General features: G+C 41.1%; 2 protein-coding genes across 3 annotated transcripts in view; both read left to right on the forward strand.

Moving 5' to 3' along the window:
* Positions 1 to 9,788, forward strand: part of LOC127511100 (tripartite motif-containing protein 16-like) — a 123,778-nt gene extending 113,990 nt beyond the window's left edge. Inside the window, exons 1-6 of one of the 2 annotated variants that reach the window (XM_051891616.1) lie at positions 2,059 to 3,597; positions 5,134 to 5,229; positions 5,316 to 5,549; positions 6,188 to 6,347; positions 6,501 to 6,548; positions 7,951 to 9,788. In XM_051891616.1, the coding sequence (XP_051747576.1) occupies positions 3,025 to 3,597; positions 5,134 to 5,229; positions 5,316 to 5,549; positions 6,188 to 6,347; positions 6,501 to 6,548; positions 7,951 to 8,504 (1,665 nt within the window). In that variant the 5' untranslated portion in view covers positions 2,059 to 3,024 and the 3' untranslated portion in view covers positions 8,505 to 9,788. Of the gene's footprint in view, positions 1 to 2,058; positions 3,598 to 5,133; positions 5,230 to 5,315; positions 5,550 to 6,187; positions 6,348 to 6,500; positions 6,549 to 7,950 lie in introns of those variants that run through there. The other variant, XM_051891615.1, reaches the window with a different exon arrangement.
* A 9,209-nt stretch (positions 9,789 to 18,997) lies between these two features.
* LOC127511222 (uncharacterized) lies at positions 18,998 to 21,948 on the forward strand. Its single transcript, XM_051891979.1, has 2 exons — positions 18,998 to 21,545; positions 21,591 to 21,948. The coding sequence occupies exon 1, from the start codon at positions 20,027 to 20,029 to the stop codon at positions 21,005 to 21,007; it is 981 nt and encodes a 326-aa protein (XP_051747939.1). The 5' UTR covers positions 18,998 to 20,026; the 3' UTR covers positions 21,008 to 21,545; positions 21,591 to 21,948.
* Positions 21,949 to 25,182: the final 3,234 nt, after the last annotated feature.

Raw genomic sequence — 25,182 nt, forward strand, 5'->3', positions numbered from 1 at the left:
ACTGCAACAAGTGTTAGCATACTGATGAAACTTGGAGTCTTCTCAGATTGTGCAACCACATTTTTTCTTGATGAAATTCACTGGAAATTCCCAACAATGTCTGACTTTGTCAGCACCATGCATGGTGCATGTCCAATGTCCAGGAAGCTCTTTTATTAAAAAATTTCTACCGGAGAAATGAATTCAATAATACAGAAGAGGATTAAGGCCAAGCAATAATAAAAAAAAAGTAAAACCATCTTGATATTAAAGTCATTATATTGTAAGATTAAACTCATTAAATTCAGAAAAAAAAAAAAAAAAAAATGTTGAAAATACAATGTTGAGAATAAAATCATTAAATTGAGAATACATTTATGTTCCGAGAAAAAACAAGTTACATTTCAAGGAAAAAGTCTAAATAAAATGTTCAGAATAAAGTCATTGTGTTTTGAGAAAAAACCCGTTAAATTGAGAAAATAAAACGTCAAGAATAAACACGCATTCAATCTGTCAGCAGATAGATGGGGAACACAGAGGTAAGTGATATAATCAACAGCAGGTTTATTGAACAGAGTTGATAAACAACACAGCAGTGATAGCAGTCCAGGAAAGCAGGCTGGGAGAGGGAATGTCTTGGTGTGGCTTATTTTTGGGTGATACAGTCTTTGTGTTTCTTTCTCAGGAGATCCAGTGGGGCTGGAGAGTGTGGAGACGACGGAGAGCAGGAGCTGAGGAGAGCTAGGACAGCCAGTAGGAACAACAGGTAAGTGTAGCGCAGGAAAGTCGATCCGGGAACACAACAAGGTAAGGTTGAGACCAGTGGCCTGTTGCATGAAGGTAGTTGAACAAACTCTGAGTTTCAGAGTAGGTTTGGAGTTAACAAATCGAGATAAATCCAACCTGGTTTAGATCAGGATCAAATGTTGCACAACGCTCGGTATGAACTTTCTCTGTCAACTCAGGTTTAATCCAGAGTTTGCAAAGTGCGTGCACCTGAAAGTGTGATACATATATGAATATGTCATGATTTATTCATAATTTTAATTTATTTAATATAAATATAATGAATAATTAACAGCAAATGTTGAGCAATTTTGTCTCTAAAATGTTTTCACTATAAACTGAATTAATTTGGAGCGAGAGATACAGGGGGAGTGGATAATTTATTGCATCAGATACATGTGACTTTACTCACAGCTGATTGGTCGTGTTTTGGTTTGTGATCTTTAACTCAGAATAAAACCTGCTCCGGAGCAGGTTAACCGTGTAGCATCAGTTACCATAGCAATGAACCCCGCTAAAAACCAATCCACCTTCATGAGCCCGAAAAACCAGAGTTTGCTCAAACTAATCTTGAACTTACCTGGGTAGAAACTGAAACTGGCTTTGTGCAACAGGCCACAGACAGTGAGTGAACGGGTGGAGTGCAGTATATATGGAGCTGGTAGCTGATTGCTGACAGGTGAAAGGAATCAGTAGTCAGGATCTGGTGAATGTAGTGAGTGGTGCCTGTGTTGACTCCCTGACACAATCAGTGTTATGTTTATTGCATACTGATGACATGACATAGTTGGATCACTTAGACAAGCTATATTTTAGAATTTCTTTCAGTAACAAAGAAATATTATCAACTTTAGCTAATTATAACTGAATAATAAGTAGCAGACAAACTTTAAAGAGAATCTGCAAGCGGATCGGTCTTTTTGGAAGAAAAAAAGTCATATTTGCGCAATTTACTCACTTTTGTCCAATATGAAATAACCAGTGGATAAATCCAAGGTTATCGATGGCTTCACCTATGTACGATTCATTAAGGTTTCATGGTATTCCAGCTGGGTTACCTCACCTATCCTAGGATACCATAAAATGCATTATTAATTTTGTTGATCCTCAAGGTGTGGAATATCGATGAACGAGACACGTGAGAAGCAGTGGCAGAATTAGACCTTTATATTTAGGGTGGCCAAAGCAACTTTAGGGGCTCCATAGACCATAAAGATTATCATGTTGTAATACTTATTTGATTTCATTGCTTTGACCAATGTATTCTACATTGTATTCTAATAAATAAGCTACCAAAATTGTAGATACCAGTAAAATTTCACAATTCTCGACTTTTGACACACTTCTATGTGTATTTGTCTGTTGAAGCGCCATATGCCTCTCACCAGACGCGTGACATTCTCAAGTTCAAGCTGGCTGTGCAAAACAGTGAATCTAATCGCCATACCGGCAAAAAGTTCAATTCAGAAATGAAAAGAGTGGCATTGTAGTGTTCTGCTGTAAATGTGAAAACGAAAACAGAAAGGACAATATACATTATATCTCTACATAAGCACATGATGTGCAAAAATCCTAAAAAAGGCGTACCCAAAGTAAATTACAGGCTGTTCTTGAACCATTTGGAGTATATGCATGGTTTTGGTCTCTTTTGAAAGGTATGTGTGCAGTGGGAGGTACAGTGAAACACTAACAGGTTAACAACTAATGCTTTTTACAAAGGAAATGAATCGACACTGAACTCACTAAAGCTGGACAGTGACACTATTTTCTTCTAGAGCTTCTGTACAGCTGAAATAAACCTTGTTGCATAATTTTCCTGTTGTCAGTCTAAAGCTGCTTTGAAACAATCTGTATTGTAAAAAGTGCTATATAAAAAAAGGTGATTTGACTTATTAAAATTTACAAATTTAAAACTTACAAACTTACAAAATTAAAACTTTCATGGGGAATGAAGGAACTGTAAATCTGGACACAGTTTTCTGTCCTGCAGTATCAGTGCAGTGATTAGGATGCAGTATTACTGTGGTTTTTAACTGTGTCGTCTGCTTCTCTATTATGTATATTCTTTGAGTGTCTGTTTGAGGCTGACATCTAGTGGACGTTTTATTATCTGTGACCTTTAGACTTGCAGAGAAACCTGTTTTCTACACGTCACTCAAACACAGAACCAGGAAACAGGAATCACATGAGTTCAGGAAAACTGAAACTGAAGTGTAGTTGAGCTGTTGTGTGTTTGTGTCTCTGTATTCATGCTGTAAAATGGCAGAAGCCAGAATTTCTCAGGATGAGTTCTTGTGTCCAGTGTGTCTGGATCTCCTGAAGGATCCAGTGACCACTTCCTGTGGACACAGTTACTGTAAGAGCTGTATTACAGGCTGCTGGGATCAGGAGGATCAGAAGAGAGTCTACAGCTGTCCTCAGTGCAGACAGACCTTCAGTCCAAGACCTGCTTTATCTAAAAACACCATGCTGGCTGAAGTGGTGGAGAAACTGAAGAAGACTAAACTTCCTGCTGACTGTTACGCTGGAGCTGGAGATGTGCAGTGTGACGTCTGTACTGGAAGAAAACACAAAGCCGTCAAGTCCTGTCTGGTGTGTCTGAACTCTTACTGTAAGAATCATCTTGAACAACATGAGAGTTGGTTTAAAGGAAAGAGACACAATCTGACTGAAGCCACTGGACGACTGCAAGAGATGATCTGCCAGAAACACGACAAGATCCTTGAGGTTTTCTGCCGCACTGATCAGAAGTGTATATGTGTGCTGTGTACGATGGATGAACATAAAAACCATGACACTGTATCAGCTGCAGCACAGAGGACAGAGAAACAGGTATGAACTTACAATATAAAAATAATGTAGACACACTTGTGCCTCATGTTCATTCATAATCTCATTTCAGGACACTATGAATCTGTGGTTTTAACTAGGGATGCACCGATACTGCACTTGTGTACTCGTACTAATAACAATGCTCCAATAACAAAAATCTGTACCTCGCAGAGTGTATACAGTGTTTGTGTCAACTCTCCAGACAAAAAACTATCAAAAGGAAATATTTTCTAAACCAATTTATGGCAACTAATTTGATTCATACTTCTTTACCCAATATTTTATACCCAAAAATTACAAATGCAATGAATATGCAGGTATTGGTACTCAGTATCACCAAGTACCAAAAAGTATTAATGTTCTGGAAAAAGTGGTATCGGTGTATCCCTAGTTTGAACCTTTGAGCATTTCCATAGTAGATCTCACCACCAATATTTGATTCATATCTATATTCATATCTATGGCCGACGCCGATATCTTAGAGAACAGGGTGGCCGGTGGCCGATATAAAGCAAATATATATACTTTATATTTCTTTTAATTAATATTTAATAAATTAGAAATAAATCATTTGAAAATTAATTAATTAAATCCCTAAATTAAACAGGCTTTCTTTAGATGGCAACTTGTAATCATAATACAGTATTTTCCACAAATAAATAAAGAACTCACTCAGTTATCTGGTAAGTTTGTGCACACTGGAAATAATTTTTTCAAATAAAGACAAGGTAACACTAATTTTACATACAGCACAGAGTAAAAATGACATTAATATGACATAGCAACTGAAAATATCGCAGCATAGTTAGAAATCAAAGGTTTAAAGTTTGACGATCGCGTCTCCAGTGAAGCTGAACTGTTCTGTCCACATTCACTTCAAGATTACTTTTTGTGCGCAAAAACAAAACAAAAATAACAACTATTCAACAATATCTTCTCTTCTGTTTCATATTCTCATATGTTGTTTACATCCAGCGCTTCCAGGTTCTACGTCAGAACGCCGACTCATTATTGGCCGGCTCCTGCGTCAGCATCACACGCATTCATCGTGCTGCTCATGTGATCAGCTTCGGCCAATACCGAGCCGGCATTTGGACGTAAACATGGAAGCCTTCACTGTGTTACTGCGTTACATGTGTAAGGATAATGACAGGGAAGAGAAGAGATTGTTGAATAAAGTCATTATTTTTTTGTTTTGTTTTTGCACACAAAAAGTATTCTCGTCACTTCATAACATTACCACTGCAGTCACATGACTGTTTTATCGGTGTCTTTAGTACCTTTCTGGACCTTGAAAGTGATGGTTAAATTGTTGTCTATGGACGAGTCATAAACCTCTCGGATTTCATCAAAAAATATGGAATGACATGAGGATGAGTAATTAATGACAGAATTTTTCATTTTTGGGTAAACTAACTCTTTAAAAAATACCAAATATCAGCCAATATATCGGCCTTGGCGATACACTGTATCAGTCGACCACTATTCATATCAGCTGTTCACATGATGATTTTGTGTAATTCTTTTGTCCTTTAGCACCAGCTGAAGGAGACGCAGAGGTTGTTCCAGCAGAGGATCCAGCAGAGAGAGAAAGATCTTCAGCAGCTGAGAGAGGCTGTGGAGTCTCATAAGGTGAGTCTGGAGAAGAAGAGAAGTTTGAGAAGTCTCAGTCAGGACTCACTGAAGCCACTGTGTGATTGTGATGTGTGTCCTAACAGCGCTCTGCACAGACAGCAGTGGAGGACAGTGAGAGGATCTTCACTGAGCTCATCCGCTCCATTGAGAGAAGCCGCTCTGAGGTCACACAGTGGATCAGAGATCAGGAAAAGACTGCAGTGAGTCGAGCTGAAGGACGACTGGAGCGACTGGAGCAGGAGATCAATGATCTGAGGAGGAGAGACGCTGAGCTGGAGCAGCTTTCACACACACAGGATCACATCCATTTCCTGCAGGTAACAGAGATCTAGAAGAACAGGATCATAGTGGACTTGAGCAAGAGACTCACAGAGAAACATTTCATGAGAGCAGAATGAGCCGTTGACTGAAGTGTTGATCTGTGTGTTCGGTTATTATATAATCATCAGTCAGACTCTCATCTGATCATCTTTTGAAAGAGACAAACTTACAAATGCAGTTCAGCTCTGGAAATCTCTTAGGAAACATTTTTCTGAAAGATATATTGAGCTTCCAGACAGAAACAGCTCAAAACTTCACTAATATTTAAACTTTTTATACAACGCAAAATCCATGAATTTGATGGTATCAGTTTCACCCAGCTAGATTTCCCATCACCTCTTTACTTATCATTTTACAATCTTTGACTACAAATTTTGAGCAATGTTTACCAAAATCAGATAATCTTCAATTTGAAAAACTTGGAATGAAAGTTCACATATAGTGTAAGTGTCAAATGCTAGAACTTATAGCTCTAACATGATATAATGAACATGAGAAGAATGAAGCTGATGCTGTGAAAGTGCTGGACTGAGGAGAGTTACTAAAGATCAACAAGAGCTGCTCAAATCTGACAGTAGTGCAGGTTATTGGCTGAAGTGTGGAGGTGATGAGCTTTGATTTCTGTTTTCTGTAGAGTTTCCAGTCTCTCTCAGCTCCTCCTGAATCTACAGACGTAAATGATGCTCCCTTCATTTCTCTCTCCTCTTTTGATGTTGTGAGAGAATCTGTCCGTCGGCTGAAAGACAAACTGGAGGATTTCTGCAAAGAGGAGCTCAAGAAGATCTCTGACAGAGGTAAAGTCCTGGAGATTCATCTGCTCTCAGAAATGATCCTCCATCATCTCATATCATGTAGATCATCATATTAGAAATGTCTTAGGAACGGATGCAGGGATCATTTTCTCTTGACATGATAATCACACTCTTCATGTCTGTTGATTTACACAGTCACTTTCACCAACATTGTTCCCAGGACCAGGAACGACTTCCTACAATGTAAGTCACTAAGAAAACAGGCAGAAAAACTAAGTGTGTTCATGTTCTTCCTGTAGAAGGAGAAAGAAAACATGACAGAAGAGTTTTATAGTTGATCATGTAAATGATGATTTGCACAGGATATCTGGTAAAGGCAAGCTCACACTACAGGACTATGAGACTACATGAATCGCCATGGTGCTCACACTACACAACAAGTTTTCTTGTCGTCTTCTTGTCTTTAACCCCTTTACATATAAAGATCGCAGACAACCCCAGATTGATGTTTTTGAGTATTCACTGCACTTTAATTCATCACACTCTTACTTTACAAAATAACATGGCTCTGGTCTCCGTGAATACAGTAAGAAACACTCCAGGACCAGAGTTACTGGTACAAACAAAATGGTGGCGCTGTGGGTGGAAACATACAGATTAAAGGGCGGTAATATTATAATAAGATCCCCTTCCTACGTCACAAGAGAAATGAAATCTGAACGGCACATTTTTTCACATGCTTGCAGAGAAAGGCTTACCAAAACAAAGATACTGGGTTGATCTTTTTCACGTTTTCTGTGTTGGTAGATGCTCCGGATACCCGATTATAGCACTTAAACACGGAAAAAGTCTGATTTTCATGATATGTCCCTTTTTAAAACATGCTAGCAATGCGATGATACGTATTAGCAAACACCCAGCAACACCCTAGCAACCACCCTGAGAACCTTAGCAACCACAGAGCAACACCCTAGCAACCACCCAGAATGCCCTAGCAACCGCATAGCAACACCTTAGTAACCACTCTGAGTATCCTAGCAACCACATAGCAACACCCTAGCAACCACTCAGAGTACCCTAGCAACCACACAGCAGCACCTTAGCAACCACCCAGAATATCCTAGCAACTGCATAGCAACACCCAAGCAACTAGACCGAGTACCTTAGAAACTGCATAGCAACACCCTAGCAACCACCCAGAATGCTCTAGTAAATGCATAGCAACAACTTAGAAACCACTCTGAGTACCCAAGCAACCGCATAGCAAAACCTTAGCAACCACTCCAAGTACACTATCTATCTATCTGGTTTTTAAAACTACAAAACTAAAATATTTTTCTTTCAAAGAAACAACTTTCAAGCCAACTTATAGTTTGTCTAAATACTTTTTTTTATCTAGTTACACTCATTGTTGAATCAGCTTAAAGGATCCTCGCTGAATTAAAGTATCAGTTTCTCTTAAAAAGAATCATATTGACCCCAAACATTTGAATGGAGTAAATATAATAATAGGCCTAATTATAATAAACACAATAATAACCAACATTAATATTCAGGGAAGGCATTGGATAATGATAATGATGATTTGTACAGGATATCGGACAGATTCATAATTCCTGATTGTGATGTGTTTTATCTCCATCAGATTCCCATCAGCTCAATCTGGATCTGAACACAGTGAATAAACACCTCCGTCTGTCTGAGGGGGACAGAGTGATTACTAACACTAACACAGTCCAGCCGTATCCTGATCATCCAGACAGATTTGATGACGTGTGGCAGGTGTTGTGTAGAGAGAGTGTGTGTGGACGCTGTTACTGGGAGATTGAGTGGAGTGGTGATGTGTCTATATCAGTGTCATATAAGAGCATCAGCAGGAAGGGACGGGGTGATGAGTGTGTGTTTGGATCTAATGATCAGTCCTGGAGTTTGTTCTGCTCTTCCTCCAGTTACTCATTCAGACACAATAACATAGTGACTAAACTCCCTGTAGAGTCCATCATCAGTAGAATAGGAGTGTATGTGGATCACAGTGCAGGAACTCTGTCCTTCTACAGCGTCTCTGGAGACACAATGAGCCTCATCCACACAGTCCAGACCACATTCACTCAACCGCTCTATCCTGGGTTTAGGGTTGGTTATAAACTTTTCAGTCCTGGGTTTTGGGTTTATTGTTCTGGATCAGTGAAACTGTGTTGATGAATCAGAATAGACTGTAGAGAGATTCTAACCATAATGCTTTGAGCTCATGATAAATCAGTAACAGTGAGATGTTATAGAGTCTCTTATTTTCTCTTCATTACATTAATACTACAGCTGAACTTCTGTCAGTGAAATAACATGTCAGAATAAATGTAACGCTTTAGATTACAGCCTGTAAAGTACTGCGTCAGTAAATGAATTTACAGCGTAATTTCAGTAATTATAGTGGATCTATAGAGTATGTATGTGTAGCTATAAGGGAACAATATGTAAAGTTTGGGGAATAAAGGGATAACAACTGGGAAAATTAACAAATTATTTATACTGTAAGTATTTTAGAATACTTATTACAATATTTTAAGGGGAACATATTCATTACTATCTTACGTTTGGGAGCAATTTAGCGAGAACATACACTGTGTACCTTTTTGTAATAATAGTGGACCAATACATAAAGACTTTTTTAAATGATGGGGTTCATATCAGTGCATTTATACAGTTATTCTTTATAGCAAAAGTGCAGCTGTTTTAGTTTGATCTTCTGTTCAGGGCACGTAAAACTAAAACCATTGCAAGTTTTAAATACTGAGGAAATACTCGTTTCATGTAGTTTATAAAAAATACACAAAATCTGATTTCACTGACTCTGAAACCTTTATTTGAAAAACAACTGAATTCAAAACAGATTTACAACACTTATTCATTTACAATCATTTTAAAAAATAAACTTTTAATTTTAAATACTAGTAAAAATAATTTAATAAATTGATAAAATGTCAGTTTATTAAAAAATGTAAAATATATAAACCCAGATCATGTGATCATACTGTAAACTCTTGATCAGTGAAAGTATGAGCACAATTATTCTGATCTAATCCAGTTTACTTTAAATAAACCTCCTCCTGAACTGAATTTACAGACCTGATGCTCTGACAACTCTGAGAAAAGATAAAAACAAATAATGTCAGTGTTTTCTTTCTATATCTGTCATGTGATCGTCCCGCTGCTGCTCTCAGTGCTGTAATGAACACAAATAATTCAATATATTAATATACTTCACTTTCATCAGAGCAGAGAGAGTCAATGATGAAGTGTTTCAATAGAGGATGTCAAACACTCTCATGAGCTTCTTCTGCATCTAGCAGCACCTTCAGAGATGAGACCCATGTGATCTATACCATGACCTTTGACCTTCCTGAAAGATGAGCCAATCCCACTGTATTATGATCTCTGTCTGTATTTCTTACTATGTTTAATAAACCTACTGTACCTGAAAAATTTTATTTAACTTTATTCTTTTTCTGTTGTATTTGTCCTGTTGTGTGCAATTTCCTTTTTTGTTCTTATTTTTAATAACAAAGAACCAAAATATCTACAGTATATTGTGATATAACGTTGTTGTTATCGTATCTGATTTAAAATGTCTTATATCTTGATATAAGGTTTTGTTCATATCCTCCACCCCAAAATGACACATAATATGAACTCTTTATTAATTCATGCACTGTAATACACGTATTTTTTTTGTAGATATTTGAATATTAATACTGTAATATCTGGTATAGAGCTGTGATGCGTCCACTCCATAACCTGTGAAAATATATGGTTATAGCGCCACTTAGTGGTCAATGTGGAAAATGTGATATGACCAAATAATTGAAATTAATTGTCATATTGTGCATAACTATTGAATACAAAGAAGAACTGTGCAGAACAGCTTACTGCATTTATACTATTGTGATATGAATTAATTAATAAATGTATATTGTTGCTGATAAATAAATAAATACAATAAATATAAATGCTGTGATATAATTAAAATTACGTGATTTGCAGCCAGAAACTCTTGTGAAGAGGATCTTGATGATTCTGATTCTGCATGAAACACAACGCAATGATCAACAACGTCCATCTAGATCATCAAGACTTTTTTTGTTTCTTCAGACCACTGCTTCCAGATAAAATATGAGTCCTTTATCCATAATATTGCTTTCTCCAGTGAAAAAATCATCTCCTCTGAATCAGGAGAGAAATATGCACAGATGAAGCACCGTTTACCAGTGAAATTGGTCCAAAGCAGATCTAAACAGATATGTTGGTGGATTTTGATCTGAGGACAACAAGAGATGGACTTTTTGTGTTGATGATTAAAAAAAAATTATATATTGTTTGTATATCAGCTGTTGTTTCATTTAGAAAACACTGCCATTTAAATGCCACCATCATTTACCAATTACTTACACCCAACAATCATGTGTGAATACACTTACACATAAACTGATCACATAGAAATCAAAACTCAATGTTTTCAGAAAGAAAGAAATTATTTTTGTCCTCATGCATTTCTGTTTATAGTGTAAATGTACCAAATTTGATCAAAACTTAATGTTTTAATCACTGAAATAAGGCACTGAATTAACCTATTGTATTGTACATAATAAACTGACCAGTACATTTATGAAGAACCTAAAAGGTTCTTCAAAAAAAAAAAAAAAAAACTTATACAATATATTTTTGCTATTTTTGGCAGTTGTTACAGAAATATTTTAACAAATAATTTGATTTGATCTTGAGCTTTGAAGTAGCTTATTAGAGATAGCTTCGATATTTGATCAGTATTTATGATGATACTTGGTTACAATGACACTAATAATTCCTAATTTCTATTTATTGATATTTGAAAAGAATAATGAGATACAAACCCGTAAATATTCAATCAACTTTTTAAAATCTTTTTTCTTCTTCTTTTGCTTCGCTACACAGCGTACAAACTTTTAGTCAAAAAGTGTGCACATTTGAAGAAAAACTGTATCCACACATCTGTCAATAATTGCTTGATAATTCCCACATTACGGTGACAGTAAATTTCTGTGTTTTGCCTCTTGATACATTTAGGCCTATGCCTTTTGTTCTAGGGACAAAAATGCATCTAAAAATAGTGGAGGAAACAGAGTGAGCTGCTGCAGGAAAGGCAACTGTTAAGAAGAATGTTTTGCTTCATTTGTCCTTGATCTCATACCCCACAGGTGTCCAGTCCAGCCTGGGGTTATTAGTTTTATTTTGGCCAATATCTATTCTGGACTTGCAAACAAACTGCTTTGCAATCATTTCCCAAACTGTCAATTGTGTGGAAATATTACAAAGTCTGTAAGCAGGAAGTTAACACAGCTACATGCTGAATACGGACACAAAGAGAAGAACACACGCGCCAGCAGAGCAAATACTGTACCAGGCCAAGCTTACTGTTTGTGAAATATAGGAAGAAAAATATAAATATTAAATTAGGTTTTATATGAATGTAACTTAGAAGGGAACTGTTTTCAGAAAAGTTTGTATTTCTGTATAAGTAGCCTATTTTATAAGCGCAGCGCTGCTTTGTGTACAGGGTTGACCAAGGAAACGCTATATCGCTGCTGTTCCACAAGCGCCACCTACTGACAGAGAGTGAATTTGCATTTTCATTCAGTCCATCTGCTATTTGTTTTGCGCAGGTGTCTTATGAAGCATAATTTCGCAAAGCTAGAAAGTCAGATCATGCTGTTTTTTCTGTAAAACTTGAAATTATACAATCTAATTAAAATCAAAAACAACTGCTCATGCTCAAAATGCACTGGTGCCTGTATACCAAATGCCTACACGTGTTTTGTTTAAGGCCAGTTTGGCCTGTTATAGAACAAAAACAACAAATAAATTTGCTTATACAAAAAAATTGGCAACCGATATTGAATTTGCTCCAAACAAAATTGGAATTGCCCATAAAAAAAAAAAAATAATTAAATAAAAAATCTAATAAAGACTTTTTGCAGTAAAAACAAATGCAGTTTTCAAAGAGCAGTGTGTTTTTTTTTCTTGCAAATGAATGCGTAGTTTGTATAGTTAATATTAAATAAAAACTGTCAGCTCACTAAGGTTTAAAAAAAAAAATGGCCCGCACATGATTACATTTTTCCCCATCTGGCCCTCAACCTAAAATTAGTTTAACACTTCTGTTTTTTAAGTTCTTCTTTTCCTGTTTTTAATTTGTTGTAGTCATGTACACATTTAAGGAGTGTCTTGTTATTTCCTATAAGAGCCACATTGTTCTATTCATGCCTATAAGGAGTTATTCATTCCGTAATGCTTCTTTGATATGGATGATGAGACCATACATGAATTTAGCTTTCCTGTGTTTTAAGTTGGCCTAATGCCCTAGACTTTCTATTTCTAAGTTACAGTGAGCTCAATAAACTCTGACTTTGAGTGAACAGCACTTCTCATGTTTGTGTCATTCTTGGTCCCCGGTAGCGGTGCTCTAATCTGCTTTGCATTATATTGATTAAGTTTTGGAGGTCCATAATTTTTATCCAACAGTTACTTATGTGATCCAAGCTGCCCAATGCATCAGAATTCTTTATTTTAAGCTTCAAGCTAATGCATCAGCGAAATAGCTCGCCCTGTCAGGAGCTTTGACAGATGCATGTGCGTCCTCAGCGCAAAAACGTTCATTCTACGGCTATATCCTTATCTGTAAATGTTACAAATTAACTTGAGCATTTCCTTTTTGCATGAAGGTGCACCCTGATAGTCTGTGTTAAACTTCAGGGAGGGAGACGATTAATATTCAGTGCAAAAATATTAATTTTGGTAAAATATCTGTTTAAATTTACATTTTAAAATCATTCGAGTGTCATTCGAGTATTTTATGAGAGTAGTAACTGTAACGGGATAACATGTCATTGAATGTAAATGTTTGACGTTCCCAGGTGAAAAAATACTTTAGTAAATACTATAGTGTATTTGAACCATATTATAGTAAATTGTAGTATACTGTATATACATTATAACATATACATTGTATATATTATAGTATTTACAGCACTTTGTTAATGAATGCTACAGCATACTGTAGTATTAACTATAATGAACTGATAAAATGTAATAAATACTGTAGTATACTTTAGTTTTTACTACAGTAAACTGTAGTGTATTGTTACAACTGGTGGCTGTAAGCAAGTGTGCACGACGAGGAGGATAGAAGTATAACAATCTTTAATAAATCCACAGGAAAGGTAATCCACATACAGGTTCAACAGGGAGACAACCACACTATACAAGAACGATACAGGACAATACTAGACAGGAAACACAGGGCTTATATACACAGGAACACAAGGGGGTGATTGAACACAGCTGAATGTGATGATTGGAGTGCTCAATAACCATGGTGATTAACTAGTGGCAGGAAATGGAACAACACAAGTCCAAAACAAGTACAAAACAGAGTGCACATGTAACATATCGCCCCCCCCCCCTCCCGGAAAGGCGCGTCCTCGTGCCGTGGAGAGGGGAAGATGCAGATGGGATGCTGAAGATGGTGTAGGAGGCGGCTCAGGAGGCGGACGGCTAACCAGGAGGAGGCGGAGTGCAGGATTCCAGGGTGGTGCAGGTGATGGAGAAATCCAGGGAGGTGCAGATGGTGGTGAAATCCAGTGAGTAGCCTTGAGCAGGGGAGTCCAGGTGATGCTCCAGGCCACAGCCAGGACGGCGACCCATGGCGGCGTTGCTGGAGGGAGGAGCCTAGGTGGTGAAACTCTCCAAACAACCTTGGGGAGGCGTGGAAGCAGCGCAGCCGATGGAGGTGGAGCCTTGGGCGAAGACAGAGAGCCGAAGGAGCGGAGTGATGCCGATGGTCTCGGAGTCCGCGACGGAGTCGCAGCGACGGCCCCCCGAGGCGGAAGCAGGGTACCGGAGGTGTTGGAAAGGCGGGACTTAGCTCACCTGTCAATCATCATCTATGACGCAGCCGAATGAAGCAAGAGACAAACTTGACTGAGACTGGGAGAAATAACCTCAATTTTTGTGTTATTGTGTGCGTCTATGACTGATTGTGAGTACCCATTCTAATCATTAGATAATCTTTATTAATCGTAGTATTTGATTACCGGTCAAGTTTGCATTTCTCCATTATTATTGAGTTAATCAAAGTAGCGCGTTCGGCGCGTTCACGCGCTGTGTGTTCACGATTACATCATTGCAGATTGTGATATCTTCATGTTACAATGCTACTATGTTATTCATGTCAAGTTTATATGGGAGTACTGTATAGTGCGCTGTGTGATCTTTATTGCCAGTATACGGACACTTTCGGTTTCAACGTGCCGATTATGTTTACATAAATGATGACAGCGCCATACTACATAGTATTTTTCCACTGAAAGTTAATACTCTATATTGTAGTTATGTATACTATAGCATTTTATAGTGGAATTTGATGTGTAATGTGATTTAATTTATATAACAGTCAAGACATTTTATGCTGATTATTTCTTTATTTATGCTTCATTGTAGTACCACACATCTACCCACAAATTCTCAACCTCCCACTCATGTACATCTTCAGTGTTCAATAAACCCCTTTGATTTAATCTGATTGCCTTGATCCATTCCTGTGTTCTGATCGACACACACCAAGAGGAAGGCTAGAGACATTAGAATCACCTTAGAATACAATCCTTTTTCAACTCCTTAACAAAGTTGGTCCTTCGAGCTGGATGCTCAGCCATTGCTCTTGGATAAAGAGGATTTATCAATGTTAATATGCAATCAGAAGGAGTAAATGCAGATGGTGGCAGACCTCAACGCCATGTTCGCCCACCTGCCTATCTTGAGGACTACGACCGCACAGCCGCACGACGTAGACAGGTCAGTCAGCCAATGATACCTCATGCTACAGAGGAGCCACATCGACGTCATTTATCAGAGGCTGCCAGGCTTTCTCCCTCCCCCTCAGACAGAGCCTCTAGTCCTGTGAGTCAGTATTCCTGGAATGTAGTGGATGAGTGGTCACCGGCTGCTTTCGAAAGGGAGCATTACTATGATAGAAGGCAAGTTGGATCTATGCAGTCTAGAACACCTGTGCCCCCTAACCATCCTGCTCTGTCTTCACCATATCACCGGCCTTGGGAAGAGAATGAGGTTCAGTCGCCTCCACCAACCGTCGGTAACACACCATACCAGCCTTATCAGCCTATATTGAGCTCTGGGTCTCTTTCAACGCCACTTCCCCACTTATCTACCTCCAGGCAGCCATTGCAGATGACCAGTACAGTTGCTGCGCCAGTGAGATCAGATCTGTTTCCCCAGAGAGGGGATTATAGTTCATTACCAACCCCAAAGCAGACTGTGGACTATAGAGGTTGTTCGAATCTACCTAATTTGTCAGAGAGGAGTGTTGAGGAGCCTTTAAGAGAGCATGTGCTGGTTGATTTCCTGGGAAAGATGCTCAGTGACCTTCAAGTAATGCGAGATCACATACAGACTACACTGCCCACCAAACAGGAAGTTCCGAAGACAGTCAAGCCTACGATTTATCCTGACTTTCTGTTTACTGGTTATCCAGATTAATCTATCCCCGCCGCTCCTCACAAAGTTGCTCCGCCACTTTCTGAATATAGCACCCAGGCCTATGATCCACGCGGGTATGCAGAACATAAGCTTGGGCCAGGCTGGGCAGTCCACCCCTTTCACCCTGATGATAGATATGAGCCACAGAGACCTTGGTATTTGACACCTACATACAGAGCTTCCACCCTGCATCCAGATGAGCGAGAGAGTACCTACCGGGGTCCTACCCCGACCATTCCAGACTTCGTCACAGGTGATCCTAGTGAGTTTACCAGACTGAAGATTGCTCTTGAGAACCTTTTACCTCCTGATGCTACTGAGCTCTTCCGCTATCAAATACTGATGGATCACCTGAGGTTAGATGAAGCCCGCCTGGTAGCCGACTCCTATCTTAACTCACCCTTTCCTTATACTGATACCATGGCTACTCTGACTGAAAGGTTTGGCCAACCTTATAAACTAGCACTCAGGAGGATAGCTAAGGTGATGGATGCACCTGACATTCGACGAGGAGACACTGCAGCCTTCGACAAGTTCGCATTGCAAATTAGATCCCTTGTCGGTATGCTGGAGACTTCAGGCCATGAAGGGCAAGCAGAACTGAGATGTGGCTCGCATGTGGAAAGGCTTCTAAGCAAATTACCTCCTGAAATGAGGTCAGAGTTCAGGAGACACATGTTTCGTCGGCCTGGCTCAGTGTATAACCTCCTGGACTTCTCTGAATGGTTGCAATATGAAGCATGGTGCCAGAGCAGCGAAAGTCAAATTTCTGACCGTCGGCGAAGGGTAGAGCAGAAGCCTGAGCGAGGAAGACCAGTGAATCCTACAGGACGTTCAGCTACTGTGCTGCACGGTGCAGATGAGGGCCCCACCAAACTACCCACTGGACCTGCTTCAGTACCTTCAGTTACCCCCGGCATTCATATTGCGCAGTCCAAAGCCTTCTGTCCATATTGTGACAAATACGATCATTATCTCAGTCAGTGCCCTACCTTCAAGTCTTTCAACAAACAGCAGATCACAGACTGGATACGAACAAATCACCGCTGCTGGCGCTGTGGGCGCACCCACCAGGCGGCCAAGTGTACCCTTAAAAAGCCATGCAGTATCTGTAAAGGCAGACACCTACAGATCCTCCATGAAGTAAACTCCAAACCCGCGATGGAGGGTTCTTGTTTGGTTAATTCGGCAACTGAGACTCTGTACCTCGATAGACCGGCAGCATGCCGGAAAGTTCTGCTGAAGGTCGTTAGAGTGCTGCTTCGTCACAAGGACAAGACACTTGATACTTATGCTGTCCTTGATGACGGATCGGAAAGGACCATTCTTCTTTCATCTGCAGCCACCAAGCTCAGAATTCACGGTCCGGTGGAGAGCTTAGCTCTGCGTACTATCCGCCAGGTGGTGCGAACGGTTACTGGAGCCTCAGCCTCCTTCCAGATTTGTCCTGTGACTCAGCCACAGAAGATCTACTCAATTTCAGCTGCCTTTACTGCCGAATGACTCGGTTTAGCAGATCTTTCCTACCCGCTGAGTATCCTGGAGAAGTATCAGCACTTGAAGAACCTCCCCCTGCAGTCTTTTGAGGGTGTGAGTCCTTTACTGCTTATTGGAGCTGACAATACTCACCTCATTACTCCTATATCCCCTGTTCGGCTGGGCCCATCCGGAGGACCAGCTGCTATTCAGACAAGGCTCGGCTGGACATTACAGGGTCCGGTAAGGCTCTTGAAAGATCAGCTCTCACCACAACAGTGCTTCTTTTTGTCCCTCACCCCTGCTGAGCTTGAGTTGAAGAGGGATGTTGAACGGCTGTGGCAGATTGATGTCTTACCTTACCGCTGTGAGAAGCAAGCTACCCGATCCAAAGAGGATCGAGAGGCTATCAGTCTCTTGGAGCCCAAGACCACCCGGGTTGAGGTCAACGGAATCCTCCGCTACGCAACACCTTTATTGCGCAGGAAGGATTTCCCCTTCTTCTGCGCTCCGAAGGAAGCAGTGATGCCTAGTCTCAGAGGAATGGAGCGTCGACTCGCTCAGTCACCAGAAAAGTCGGAGGTGTGTAAGTCTGAGATAAAGAAGCTGGAGACTACTGGTGCTGCCATCAAGTTGCGGAACGAGGAAGAGGGAACCACAAGAGAGAAGTGGTATATCCCACACCATATGATCACTCACAACGGTAAAAACCGGCTAGTGTTCAACTGTTCCTTCGAGTATGAAGGACTGAAACTTAACAACTGCTTACTACCAGGTCCAGTTCTAAGCCCCTCTCTTCTGGGTGTCCTCCTGCGGTTCAGGGAGCATTGTGTGGCCATAAGTGGGGATATACGTGGGATGTTTCATCAGGTCCTGCTACTGCCTGAGGACAGACCACTTCTACGCTTCCTCTGGCGTGACCTGTGTCGGGATGACCCTCCAGATACTTATGAGTGGCAAGTCCTTTCCTTTCGGGACTACGTGCAGCCCCTGCTGCGCATCCTTCGCCCTTCAGCGACACGTGGCACTGCACAGTACTCCTGACGAGGATGTAAGATTCTCCGTGGACCGATGCTTTTATGTGGACAACTGTCTACAAAGTTTGAGTTCTGTTCAAGAAGCACGCCTGTTAGTGGATAAGTTACATGCCCTCTTATCCTCTGGTGGTTTCGACATCCAGCAATGGGCCAGTAATGTTGTGGAAGTTGTCAGTCACCTACCTCCTGAAGCCAGATCCTCAAAACTGGAGTTGTGGCTCTCTCAAGACAAAGCTGACCCACGAGAGTCAACCTTGGGCCTGAGCTGGCACTGCGAGCTGGACCATCTTGGGTTCAAGCACAGACCGATCACATACAATGCCTTGACGATGCGGAATATCTACCGAGTGCTGGCAAGTCAGTGCGACCCCCTTGGAGTCATCCTTCCATATACTACCCAAGCCAAGGTAATTGTTCAGCAGCTTTGGGTAAACCACCGGGATTGGGATGACCCACAACTCCCTGGCGAGCTCCGGCAGGCATGGATAGACTGGGAGGAGGAGCTTAAATATCTATCGCAGGTAACCCTCCCTAGGTGCTATAACCCTTCCTATATGGATAATTCCTATGCACACCAAGAGACTCACATTTTTAGTGATGCCTCGGAGAAAGCGTATGGGGCTGTGGCTTACCTGCGTTCAGAAGGTTGCCAGGGGGACCTCCACATTGCCTTTCTTCTAGCCCGGTCTAAAGTGGCCCCACGGAAACAGCAGTCAATACCGAGGCTTGAGCTCTGCGCCGCCTTGATAGGGGCACAATTGGCGAAGTTGCTTACAACTGAGCTCACTCTGAAGTTGGACAAGGTTACCTACTGGACTGACTCCACTATTGTCCTCCACTGGCTCCTTTCCGATTACTGCCGGTACAAGGTCTTTGTAGGCACTCAGGTTGCGGAGATCCAGGAGTTGACAGACCGGAAAGAATGGCGATACATAAATTCCGAGAGAAACCCTGCTGATGACCTGACACGGGGCAAGAAGCTACAAGACCTTATCGGCCCCAACAGATGGCTTCAAGGTCCGATGTTCCTATTACAACCTCAGGAGGAGTGGCCCTCTCACCCCACCTCACGCTTTTCCGACTCTGAAGATACAACTGAACTTAAAGGAAGAATCTTCTGTGGGATAACTATCACTGTGCCATTAACTTCAAGTGGAAAGAAATACAACAACTGGGAGGATTTGGTGGAGGCAGTTGCACAGGAGCTGCATGGGGCGGCTGCCCAAGATGAATCCCCTCCAGCCAGTACCTACAGAGAGGCAGAGACTGTTGTCCTGAGAAGGATACAGATGGATAGTTTCCCCGAGGATTTCCAGCTGCTGAAATCCAACAAGCCAGTTCGCTCTAACAGTCGGTTGCTGTGTCTTTCTCGGAGGACGACTGAGGCAGGTGGAAGCCCTCGACCCAGCTACTGTGCACCCTATCGTACTCGACTCTCACCATCCAGACACTCAGCTGCTCATTAAGGACTATAATAGTCGACTCCATCACCCAGGACCGGAGCGAGTGTTCGCTGAGCTCCGTAGGAGAGTGTGGATTCTGAGAGGCAGGGAGGGAATTAAGAAGCACCAAAGGGCATGCCTCGAATGTTGTAAGTGGCTGTCAAAGCCAGCAACACAGCAGATGGTTGATCTTCCCCCTCCAAGACTCCGATTGTATAAACCTGCATTCTATTCGGCAGGAATGGACTGTTTTGGGCCCTTTGTGGTGAAATTGGGACGCCGGACAGAAAAGAGATGGGGCCTCCTATTCAAGTGCCTCACCACCCGTGCTGTGCACATAGAAGTGCTAACCTCCATGAACAGTGACTCCTTCCTAATGGCCCTGAGAAGGTTCATTGGTCGACGTGGCCAGCCTGCAGAACTGTACTCTGATCAGGGTACAAATTTTCGAGGTGGAGAGACAGAACTCCGGGAAAGCTTCCGCCAACTCAGTCCAGACTTACAAGAGCTGTTAGCCAAGCAAAGGATCAGTTTCCACTTCAATCCCCCGGCCTGTCCACACTTCGGAGGTGTATGGGAGAGGGAGATCCGGTCAATAAAGTCTGCCCTTCGTACAACAGTAGGCTCAGAAACAGTGTCAGAAGAAGTTCTACAGACAGTTCTGATCGAGATTGAAGCCATCCTAAATTCCAAACCTCTAGGATATGTCTCAGCAGATCTGGCTGATCCGGATCCTGTTACCCCCAACTGCCTGCTGATGGGGCGGCGTGACGGTTCCTTACCCCAGGTGGTGTATCCAGAGACTGAACTCCTTACCAAGAGGAGATGGAGGCACTCCCAGGTATTAGCCGACAGATTCTGGACTGCATTTATAAGGCACTACCTACCGGCAATGCAGACAAGAGGAAAGTGGCAAAGACCATCACCTGACATTGAGCCTGGTTCCGTAGCCATGTTAGTTGACCCCCAGGTACCTCGGTCCTTATGGCACATTGGAAGAGTTACAAAGGTCTTCCCAGGAGCAGATGGCCATGTCAGAACTGCAGAGATACAGATAAAAGACAGAACATATACTAGGCCTATAGCTCGTCTGATTGTGCTTCCTGAAATCCCTGAAGAGGATCAGCTTCCTGGAAGTGAAGACAAACAACAGAAAGCCTGACTTAGATTCCAACAGAAAACAAATTTACAAATAAATTTGGGGGCGGCAATGTTGGAAAGGCGGGACTTAGCTCACCTGTCAATCATCATCTATGACGTAGCCGAATGAAGCAAGAGACAAACTTGACTGAGACTGGGAGAAATAACCTCAATTTTTGTGTTATTGTGTGTGTCTATGACTGATTGTGAGTACCCGTTCTAATCATTAGATAATCTTTATTAATCGTAGTATTTGATTACCGGTCAAGTTTGCATTTCTCCATTATTATTGAGTTAATCAAAGTAGTGCGTTCGGCGCGTTCACGCGCTGTGTGTTCACGATTTCATCATTGCAGATTGTGATATCTTCACCCTGTTCCGTATATGTTTATTCATGTTACAATGCTACTATGTTATTCATGTCAAGTTTATATGGGAGTACTGTATAGTGTGCTGTGTGATCTTTATTGCCAGTATACGGACACTTTCGGTTTCAACGTGCCGATTATGTTTACATAAATGATGACAGCGCCATACTACATAGTATTTTTCCACTGAAAGTTAATACTCTATATTGTAGTTATGTATACTATAGCATTTTATAGTGGAATTTGATGTGTAATGTGATTTAATTTATATAACAGTCAAGACATTTTATGCTGATTATTTCTTTATTTATGCTTCATTGTAGTACCACACATCTACCCACAAATTCTCGACCTCCCACTCATGTACATCTTCAGTGTTCAATAAACCCCTTTGATTTAATCTGATTGCCTTGATCCATTCCTGTGTTCTGATCGACACACCAAGAGGAAGGCTAGAGACATTAGAATCACCTTAGAATACAATCCTTTTTCAACTCCTTAACAGGAGGGCTGAGGTGGAGCTGGAACGACTGAGGGCCGAGGCGGAGTCTGAGGGAAGGCGGAGTCAATCGGAGCCGTAGGGGTGGAGGGTCGGAGAGCCTCGAACGACCTGTAAGTCCGTGGCGATGTAATTGCAATGACTGACCCAGGCGGAGTCCGAGGGAGTCCAGTGGAGCCGAACGCTCGAAGGTCTCTGCTGTAGACGAGGGTGGAAGGAGCAGCGGCGGAGGAGTCAGGACGATGAGCCGAGGTGTTACGACGGGATCTGAGGCCGGAGGCGGAACCGCAGGATCTTCATCGCCTGAAGCTGGCTCACAGCAGGCCCCAGATGTAGCCATGCCACTGAGAGGAGGCTGGTGTAGAGCTGAGGGAGTGATGGGAGACAGGGCTGGGTAGCAGGCATGGTAGAGGGCTGGAGAAAGGGCTGGTGAACAGAGGGACTGGAAAATAAAAAATCTTGAATAGGGGTTTGGAGAGGAGGTGGGAGAGGGAGGCTGGGCGGGACCAGTTCATCCAAAATAGAACAGACAGTCTCAGAAGGAATTAAAGGAGGTAGGGAATCTTCTCCTAACTTAAAACAACAGTCATTAGTGCATGCCTGGAACTCACTCTCAGTGGCGGGAGTGTGGGCGGGGCTCCATTCCAAACCCTCGTCTTCCTCATTGCCTCCCTCGGCGATGGATGTTGCAGCGAACTCACACACCTGGTCAGACACGCTGTGCTCCGGCTCCGCGGCGATGTTATGCTCAGTCGTTCCACTCGTCGCTGGCTCCTGCATCACGGTGGAGGCGGGCTCTCTGTCTCCGGTGGCAACGCGCTGACTTTCCACGCCGTCTGGAGGTTCCTGGCTGGGAACTGGAATGGGAGTGGGGCTGGCGTCATTGTCGCAGAATCCCACGGTCATAGACGATCCACATGACGCCAGCACCCACTCCACGTATTCAGGGAAGCTCCCTCGAGGCCCTTCCCCGGACAGCTGCGCTTTGGTGGTGGTGTTGAGGCCAGCAAACAGAAAGTTGCAAAGGCTGCTGTCCAGGAAATGCGTAGCTGGTGCTGGCGTTGGCGGTGGTGGTGGAACGAGGAAAGTGCGGCGAAATGCATCCACTAAGTCCTGGAATGGATCGGAGTGACTCATGCTTGTGTCCCGCTGTTATGGTCCGGTCTTCTGTTACAACTGGTGGCTGTAAGCAAGCGCGCACGACGAGGAGGATAGAACTATAACAATCTTTAATAAATCCACAGGAAAGGTAATCCACATACAGGTTCAACAGGGAGACAACCACACTATACAAGAACGATACCGGACAATACTAGACAGGAAACACAGGGCTTATATACACAGGAACACAAGGGGGTGATTGGACACAGCTGAATGTGATGATTGAAGTGCTCAGTAACCATGGTGATTAACTAGTGGTGGGAAATGGAACAACACAAGTCCAAAACAGAGTGCACATGTAACATGTATATTGTAGTTTAATATTCCCTATAGATGTAGAAAACTTAATACAGTATTGGGTAAAGTAATTTGATTATATTACTATAGTTGTTATATTACCACAGCAACTATTACCACAACAAATTAATTCAAGTACTTTACTATAATATGGTTCAAAAACACTATAATATTTACTATAAATTTACTATAGTATTTTTTTCACCTGGGTTCTCAGAGCCTATTTACAGGATAAAGAAATTACAGTAAGAGGTGATTGTGTCCAGCGTGAGTGTGTGTGTTCCTGCTGAACATTTATTTAACTATCTTAACTATCTTAATTTTTAATGTTGAGATTTACACTATATTCACTATACAGTGCTTAACAAATTTATTAGACCTCTGCCACCCAATGTCAGGTTTGTGCCACAGCTGCCCTAAACTGTCAGTATTTGTGATTATGAAAATAATTTTTCATGTTTCTGTAATGTTTAATCCACCAGTATGTGTATCCATGTTATCCATGAATTTTCAATTTTACTGTTTTACACAAAAGGCAGAAAAACAAGTAAAGCACTTTATAGTTGTTGTTTTTTTTTTTTTTTTTTTTTTTTTTTTCTTCCAGATGCCCAATTACAGTTAATAACAACAGAGACTGTTAATACATTTTTTGGATATTATGTGTGAGTTATGACTAGTTGTTTCAGTTTGTTATTTTCCTAGTAAATGGTAATAACATTTTTTAGTTTTAAACATAAAATATGTGTTCTCTCTTTTTTAATGTATAAATTAAGCACTGTATGTTTTCATAGCATTCAATTGGCACATTTGTTTGAAGTGCATTGGGCAGGATGTGCAATAGTGTGTTTTTTGTCAATAATAAAAAATAAAATTAGGATTTTTATCTGATTAATCAAAAAAAAAAATCATCCAGATGTAATTAAATTTTACTATGGTTTATTGTACATGCAGGTTATATTTTAAGTTGTTAAGCGAAATCAATGTGTCTATAAGACTGGCTTATTCTTTTTATATACTTGAGACATGTAGAAAATATCCACATTTGTGCATCAAATGTGTGCTGTAGTTTTAAATTGTATCCAAGATGTAGGCTACTCAATATTGATCAGTCGTACTCGTATCCGACATAAAGGATCCGCGAATGAAACCACAAACTCCATTAACTTAAGTGAATGAAAGACAATAATCAGCAATATGCGTTCACACAAATAACTTTTTATTTGAATATTTCAGTATGCGTTGACACAACTATTTGAATGTTTCATTGATATGACACTGAGCTGTTAGAAAAGAAATGCATAGTGGCATCATTGTATGATGACGTCAGAATCGGCTTCATTGAGCCAAACTGTCCAAAAAGAACCGGTTCGCGGAAATGAATTAGTATTTGCATCACAAATTGTGTATTATTTTCTTTTTTTTTTTAACAACCTCCTTATTTATCATTTCTTATCAAAACTGTTTGTTCATTTTTACACATATATTTCTTTGGTGAGAACAATCTCTCTTTTACCCACTATTTACTTATATTCAGGTTTTTGGGATATGCATGTATACATTGTGATAGAAATTTTCTTGATAAAGACTGAATGCTTTTTTTAGAGTGTGTGCCTTGGGTGCTGATGTTTATATATTTTTAATTGAAACAGATAGGTGGCCTTGAGTGTTCTATTGTAGTTTGTTATCATATTGAGGAAAAAGTGAATAGTAATTATTTCTCTTTTGATAAATGGTATCAGAGGGGATAACAAAGAGACGCGAGTGCACGTGAATTGACCGCTGCGTGAGCTTTCTATTGCGTTTTCCCACGGTTTTGTCTATAGACACGAAACCCATAATTTCTTGCCGGCATGGATTGATTTTGGTGAAAAT

The sequence above is a fragment of the Ctenopharyngodon idella genome, chromosome 4 (assembly GCF_019924925.1).
Source record: "Ctenopharyngodon idella isolate HZGC_01 chromosome 4, HZGC01, whole genome shotgun sequence".
In the NCBI taxonomy this organism is placed as follows: Eukaryota; Metazoa; Chordata; class Actinopteri; order Cypriniformes; family Xenocyprididae; genus Ctenopharyngodon; species Ctenopharyngodon idella.

Coding starts and splice junctions, on each gene's coding strand:
- LOC127511222 (XM_051891979.1), top strand. CDS start 20,027: ATGGTTGATCTTCCCCCTCCAAGACTCCGATTGTATAAACCTGCATTC.